Genomic DNA, 7,989 nt, shown 5'->3' on the forward strand with positions numbered 1-7,989 from the left:
GAAAACCAAAGTACTGCATTTACTTCCAGGTTTACGGCGTTCGAGTTCCGAAACGTTCATCAACGGAGACGTTCGAAAACCGAGGTACCTCTGTATTGAGTTGTGTATGTCATTATTATTTTGGCATTGTAAAAAAAACCAACCCATCCAGATATTCTTGCAATAAGTCCAAGACAATAACTATAGGTGTAGTTGTTGCTGGTGCAATTCCAGCACAACTCCAACAAAAGATAACTGGATTTCAATCTGTTTTGTGAATCTTCTTCTGGTCAGCCCGAAAAGGAACTATGCAACGGCAATTCAATGCTCAACCAAATAGGTCAGCTCCATCCTTGAAGAGATACCAGTACATTGCTCTTTTTGAAAAGGCTGCAATTATGGGAGAAGCAAGACCCTCTTGGAGTGTTAATGATGTGAACCCCTCCATCGTAGGCTAAGGTTGTACAGTGGTACCTTGGGTTACGTACTCAATTCGTTCCGGGGTGCCATTTGCACCCTGAAAAGTATGCAACCCGAGTGTCCATTTTGCGCATCTCTTCTCAGAGATGGAGCGTACTGAGTAACAGGCAAAAGAGGCACAAAAGGATGGTTGGGAGCACTGGAGGCAGTGTTCATTTCAATATACTGTATAATGCTTTTCTTTTATCTCAAGTTTAAATATCTAATTGCGTTCACACAAGGACCTGTGAAGAATAGAAAGAATGTTCGTCAGAGTTTCCCAACATGCAGCCCTTCAGATGGTGACAGGAGGGGGAGTCGGACAACACCCAGAAATGCATCAGGTGGAGGAAGGAAATATGACTCCCCACCCCACCGACACTCTCCCCAAATTTACTCCAGAAGGTGGTAGTTGTTGGGGGACCCCTGGAACATAGCTGTGGAGTAGGAAATATTTTGTTTTCGACATGTTATATATCAGGCACGTCCAACAGGTAGATCATGATCTACCAGTAGATCACTGGATGTCTGTGGTAGATCACCGGTAGATCAGTGGCTCCACCCAAAGAAGCTAACAAACTTTGGCTCCCCTAAAAAAAGCTCAACATCTTTGCCCTGCACCCCTAAAAACAGGGCTTTTCTCCCCCCCCAAAAAACTCAACAACTTTGACCTTTTTCCCCCTAACAACCTGAACCACCAAAAACAGGGTTTTCCTTCCTAAAACAGCTCAGCATCGCTTTCCTCCTCCCTGAAGAACAGGCATCCCCAAACTCGGCCCTCCAGATGTTTTGGGACTACAACTCCCATGATCCCTAGCTAACAGGACCAGTGGTCAGGGATGATGGGAATTGTAGTCCCCAAAACATCTGAAGGGCCAAGTTTGGGGGTGCCTGCTAAAGAAGCCCAACAACTTTGACCTGAACCCCCCAAAAGGGGGTAGATCACTGCCAGCTTTTAACTCTGTGAGTAGATCGCAGTCTCTTGGAAGCTGGCCACCTCTGTTACATATAAACATCACACAATACTGATATAACACCATGTCTGAAACAAGGATGGAGCTATGGAGAGGCACTGACTAGCTTCACGGTTTTTCCCGTATCATGATTTTTTTTTTTTACATAGCACAGACCCCACACACCACGATTCACGATATACTGCCAGGTCAACAATTATGAAACCGATATGGACTTCTAACCGGTTTTGGATGATATGTCGCCCAGCCCTACTGGGGGGGAGTGCAGAGAAAGGAGGTTCCATTCTGCAAGCAGGAATCCTCACGCCGATTGAATGTTCACTTAGCACTACACTGGTTTTCCCCATATGCAAATTTGCACTGATTTATCCGTTGATTCAGCCAAGACTTATTGGCACAGTTGGCTAAGATTTCTGCGATTGCGAGAATGCCACTGCAAGACGTGAGGGCTAGCAAGTGGAATGCGTGACCCGACTCCACTGAAAAGCGTAGGCTTGGAGGAGACACCTGTTAGCTCTGCAATGTCTGTATTCCACATATCAAAGTTGACCCACAACCACCCCATCCCGCTGCTGCAGTCAACAAGCTGTGAGATCTCTAGAATGTGCATGGCCCCACACTTCAGGCCCCTAAGTGTGTGATATGAAAATGGGTAGAGGACATTTCCCCCATTCCAGAGAGGAGTTTTGGGACAATGCTCCCAGCACAAATAAACTACCCTGTGATCCTCAGATGAAAGACGATATAGAAATGTAATAAAATCATTAAATAAACAAACTAGGCCTGCAGATTCCACACACTTTCACTACTTTCCCAGTCAATGGGTCTCCTGCAAATACCTCTGCGGACGGCCTCCTTCTGATACCGTACTAACAGGAAGTCTGTCCCCCCCACAGTATAGGATCCAGGCCCTTAGAATTCCCTCCCATTGAAAGTTGGGGTCGAGCTCTGTCGTCTTTTTGGCACCGACTTGAAAACTTCCTCTTCCAAGGAGCCTTTTCAGGACAGGGCTTTCCAGGTCTGCATCTGCATTGCAATAGTTTTAATGATGTTTTTGTTTTAGCACTTGTTTGCTACCCTGGGCTCCTATGGGAGTAAAAGTGGGATTAAAAAAAAAGTAAAAAAATAAAAATAATAGACAGGATTTCAGTGGTCAAACATATGACTCTCCTGCAAGAGGTCCCTGGTGCATCACCAGCTAAAAAGGGCCAGGTATATCTAGTGTGCGGGACACCGGTGGCGCTGTGGTCTAAACCACTGAGCCTAGGGCTTGCCGATCAGAAGGTCAGCGGTTCGAATCCCCGCGATGAGGTGAGCTTCTGTTGTTCGGTCCCTGCTCCTGCCCACCGTAGCAGTTTGAAAGCACATCAGAGTGCAAGTAGATAAATAGATACCGCTCCGGCGGGAAGGTAAACAGTGTTTCCGTGTGCTGCTCTGGTTCGCCAGAAGTGGCTTGGTCATGCTGGCCACATGACCCAGAAGCTCTCTGCGGACAAATGCCGGCTCCCTCGGCTTATAGATCGAGATGAGCGCCGCAACCACAGAGTTGTCCGCGACTGCACCTAACGGTCAGGGGTACCTTTAGCGTTACTTTATATCAGGTGCACGGGGGGGGGGGGCCTTCTCGCCCTGAGAAACTGAAGAACTGCTGCCAGTCAGAACAGGCATCACTGGGCTAGATGGACAAATGGTCTGACTTCGCGAAAGGCAGTTTCATTTACCACCACACAAATCCTCTCCCTGCGACAAATAAGGTTGTTTCCATTTCATGCAAGGTATTTTGGAAAGAAGTAGTTCCATTGGCTGAACTATGACCTGCGGAGGAACATTATGCAGCAATGCATCCTGTGGGGGCACCAGATATGTGAAATCCCCTCTTCTCCGATGAGTTTTCAGGACCTACTGCTTAGAATTCCTCTAATTACTAAGGGTTGGTTATTCCTAGCTTTGTTGCAGTATATTTATTAGAAAGAGTAGTTGAACTTTTATTTTGTTTTAAAATATTTTAAGATCTTGTTTTTATTCCCGTCCCATATAGGTTCACCCTCAGCGCTCCCCAACCTGGTGCATTCTAAATGTTTTGGACTACAAAAGCCATCATGACAGTGCTGACTGCAGCCGATGGGAGTTGTAGTCCAAAACAGCTGAAAGGCACCAGTTTTAGAGCAAGAATGGTACAGAAACGTTTTAAATAGAAAAAGAAAACAGCAAGGTCTACATTGGCTTTCCCAGTGACATCCGTGTCTGGGGCTACAATTGCAAGACTGCATGCACACTAGACATTTAAAGCATGCACACACACACAAGCATTGTGGGAACTGTAGTTTACGCCTCACAGAGCTAGAGTTCCCAGTTCTGGATTCACGCTGAGAGCAATGTACATAGCTATCTTTGCTATCGCTTAACCATGGTATTGTTTAGATTAGGTGTAAGATGCCAAATATCTTATTATCACTCCTCTGATGCTAATTCCCCTCTCTCCTTCCTAATCACCGTTACCGTAAGTGTCACCTTAAGTACTGACCTCACCTACTGTAAAAAGTTTGCCAGGATCTCTTAGCCAGAATTTGCTAACCAGCACCAAAACGCAGCTTTAAACCAGGGTTAGGCCTAACCATGGTTGGTGATGTCAATGCAGTGATTAACCATCTTTAAACCCATGTGTGAGAGGGTTTTTTTTGGGGGGGGGGATTTGCAAGCTAAAAGGTCTACTTTGAACTCAAAGGTCTGCTTTGAAGAGAAAGCCAGGGTATGGCTTACCATGACTTCACAAACATGCTGGTTTCCGAGGAGAAAATCAGAGGTGTTTTGCTCTTCCCCGGTTTTCTTAGGTCAGTGTGATATGCTTGTTTGGCTTGGTGTGTCATCCAAACCTGGGATTGTGGCCGAGGTCTCACCTCCTTTACCATAATCAGAGGACAAGCCTTGGTTATATACCATATTATGATTATATCCTATTGCCAAATGCAGCAGTTTGCTCTAGAAATAGCAAACACACACTGTGCTCTGTGCCACCCCAAAGATTTGCTAATGACACACAATCCCACTGCAAAAGGATTCATGAAGCAAATTCTTCCTGCATGTACTTCAAAGGCACACTAGATAAATCACTGCATTTCACATAGGACAAAATTACTTTTCTGTACAAGTTTCTAGCTCTCATTGAGCGAAAGTGCACTTTGAACGAGAAAAGGGAAAATGGTTTGGTCCTAAAATACAGTAAATGCTAGTGATCCGAGCTCCATTCATTTTTCTTAGCAGAGTGCCAATTTACCCACCTACAAGAACTTGGATGAAAAGAACAGCAGTTTGCATTTCCGATTCAGAAGCCCACCAGACTACCGAGAAGCAGCAGTATCCAGCCGTCAAGATATCGGACATTTCGGCGCCTGATTTCACAAACCTGACACCACGTCGAGGTAAGCATCTCTTAAATACAGCAGATAAAAAGCAGGGGCAGCTCTTTGCAGAGCTGCTGGTGCTTTCGCTAAATGCAAAGATCTGTTTCCCGTGAAGGAAGCTAGAGGAACGGAAGGACTGTGGCAGAAAGAGAGAGAGAGAGAGAGTCTTGCTCTCTGATCTAACTGCCCCCCCCACAATCTGTTCTTCCCCTCAATACTGCAGCAGGCGCTTCCACCATAAACTCATGTGCAGAAAGCTCTTACGTAGCACAGGCTAGGAGAAAGAGCCCCCACCCCACCCCACTCACTTTCCTCCTTCTGGCCTTTGGAAGCATTTATCCTTCCCCATAACTAAGAATTGCAGGAATGATCACTAGGAGTTGTGCCTTGTTACAAGATTGAGGAGTTAAGGGCAGCAGATACAAAAATCACCCCAAAGCACCAGAATAAAAACCACTGCAGGAAAAATATATTATTTTTTAAAAAAATGGACCGCACCCATAATGTGCCTGAAAGCTGATCCAGCCTAGGATTGCTCCCCATTATCAATGCAGAGACGATGGATCTTAAGGCTACCATTCTGAGCTCACAAGCCTGGGGTAACCACAGCTGAATTCAATGGGACAATGCAGGAAATGTCACCAATGGCAAAGCACCTTAGCCTGCTCTATGATAGTACTAGGAGACGATGGTCTGGGCTGTTCTGTTCTTATCTATCGCTCAAACCCCTTTGGTAACAAGGCGGCGTGAGATTAAAAAGCGATATCAGGGATTTCGGAATGGAGATGTTCTTGCCACGTCAAGAATTAACACTCAAAATGAGGCCACCGGCTTCCATGCAAACTAAATCTAATTATTTTAATGGAAATCTGCTAGATTTTTTTGATATATGGGAAAGGAATCCAGCTAAGGATATGCCCCAAATCACATTGTCACCCAACAAAGCGTCGTGTAGAACTGCACTGCCTTAACATAGTGTGCTGCCCGCAAACACACACACACACACACACACACACACACACACACACACACACAAAAGGATACCCTTTGGCTCCCTTAAAACCCGGATAATCTAAGTTCTGCATTTTAATAACATGACAAACCTGAGTATCTATCAATGCATGACATTTTGAGCGAAACAATCCAAGCCCTTGCCCGGTGTGTGTGGAGGTGGAATCGGACAGAAAAATCTGTGTATAAAGCAGCAAGGGCCACTGGGCAGCTGAAAAGGATTACAATAGCCTCTGAACAATTAATCCTGTATTAGGGAGGAGGGAGGGGAGGGAGGGAGATGACCTCAAGACAACATCATCAATGGAGGAGGGTTATGATTCTGGAGGACTTTTTAACACAGGAAATCCTGGAGAGATCACCAATCTTTGATTCCACCTCCCCCCCCCCCAATAAAAACACCCCCCCCCCCAAAAGACATACGCAGTTGCATAATATTCGCAAAAATCTAATTACACACATGCTGTCAAGGATTTATAGGCGAGGAGATATTAAGGGGGTGGGGGTGGGGAAGAGTCCTTTTACTACACACAGCGCAGCTTGTGAAAAATTACAACTACGAGTAACATCCATTCTATTTCTCTCCCCGGCCAAATTCTGACAAGGGAGCCTATCTGTGTGTCTCGGGAGAGACCGTGCCGGAATGATGCATTTCATAAAAGGGCTGAGATAAAATGCCACCAGGCCCGGGCTGCAAATCAGCAAAAAAAGACTTTCCCTGACATAAATTGCATTGGCTGGAAACGAAGAGGTGGAGGGGAGAGAGAGCGGGTGGGGGGAGCCGACATGAAGGGGGGAGGGAGGAGAAAAGAGGGGTGGGGGAGTTGAAGTCTAGACAACATGCAATCGACACGCACATATCCACGCAGAAGGGGGGTGAGGGAGAGAAGGAGAGAATCACATGGGACCGATGGGGGGGGGAGAAAAGAAAGCAAAATAAACTCAGTTTTGGCCTATGCAGACGCAGGAGGAGAAGAGGAAGCTGGGGAAAGAGAGCTACCGGCTCTTCCTATTTTGATCTGAAGCAGAGATTCCCTCCTCCCCCCCCCCCCCGCAGAAAAAACGCAGGAACACCTCGCCACTCGGTCAACGGCAGAGCGGTTGCAAAACAAAGGGGAGCCCCGCCTCGCCCCGCCTGAGTTACGAGGGTGTCACGCAGCCGCCACAACAAGAGGGGAGAGACCACAAGCGCCCTTCGCCTCCTCTCCTCTTCCCCGCTTTTCCCCGGGAGAAAAAGCCACGACAGGGTTCCACCGCCATCACCTGCGCGCGATCCAAGAGACCCGACCGAGGAAACGCAGCTGGATCCAATGCGTAAAAAGGAGGATTCCCTCCTCTCCCTTTTATTGCAACGCCTCCGGGCTGGGGAGGAATTGTGGTGTGTCGGGCGCGCACGCATGGATATATATCAGCAGCAGTCATTTGCTGGCAATAGAGGCGCAGCGCGGATGCCCACAAAAGGACCCTCGCGCGCGCGCATTCACACAGCCCTACGGATAACCCCATAGCAGCCCAAACCCACAACAGCGCCTGATGATGATGATGATTACCTTTCTGGAGAGCCAAGGCTGGGCTGGAGAGGAGGAAGAGGGTGCCTCTGGGTGGATTCCGAGGGAGGAAGGAAAGGGGAAGGGGGGGTCAGATTCCTTCTTGGAGGTGCATGAGTTCCGACTGGGGAGAGCTTGGGAAGGTGGAGGCAGAAGGAGGGCTTATTTTCGCTCTTATTTTCCAGGCTGTCCAACGACACAGAAACCGGGCTCCTGTGACACAGGCTAAGAGAATGCAGGAATGTGACGTTCCCAACTCCTCCCAACGAGCCACGTGCATAGACTTTAAAAAAGAAAGGGAAGCGCTAAGCTTCCTGGGAAATGTAGTTCCTCTTCGAGGGGAGCGGAGGAGAGGAGAGGAGGGAGAGAGAGAGAGATGGAGGGATTGTATTTTGGACCTGCGCGATCGGACGCACCTGGGAGAATCTTTTTTTCCTCCAGGCGCTGGAGGTAATGGGGCACTTTATATTGTCCAGCTGTCCTTTGTCAACAACAAATGGTCGCTGTTTTTTTGTGTTGAATATATGCTAGATGGTAATTTATGGACCTAATAGGTATAATAATAATAATAATAATAATAATAATAATAATAATAATAATAATAATAATAATAATAAT

The 7,989-nt window shown here is 47.0% G+C and overlaps 1 protein-coding gene across 8 annotated transcripts in view; it reads right to left on the reverse strand.

The window, feature by feature from the left end:
• Positions 1-7,566, reverse strand: part of CTIF (cap binding complex dependent translation initiation factor) — a 161,208-nt gene extending 153,642 nt beyond the window's left edge. For 4 of the 8 annotated variants that reach the window (XM_088653135.1, XM_088653134.1, XM_088653133.1 and 1 more), the window contains exon 1: positions 7,375-7,566. Coding sequence is in view for 4 of the 8 variants with exons in the window: in XM_035100977.3 (XP_034956868.3) it covers positions 7,088-7,330 (243 nt within the window). In the remaining 4 variants the exon portion in view is untranslated. The other 4 variants (XM_035100977.3, XM_035100976.3, XM_035100975.3 and 1 more) reach the window with 1 other exon arrangement.
• Positions 7,567-7,989: the final 423 nt, after the last annotated feature.

This window comes from Zootoca vivipara, chromosome 10, assembly GCF_965207765.1.
Source record: "Zootoca vivipara chromosome 10, rZooViv2.hap1.1, whole genome shotgun sequence".
Lineage (NCBI taxonomy): Eukaryota > Metazoa > Chordata > Lepidosauria > Squamata > Lacertidae > Zootoca > Zootoca vivipara.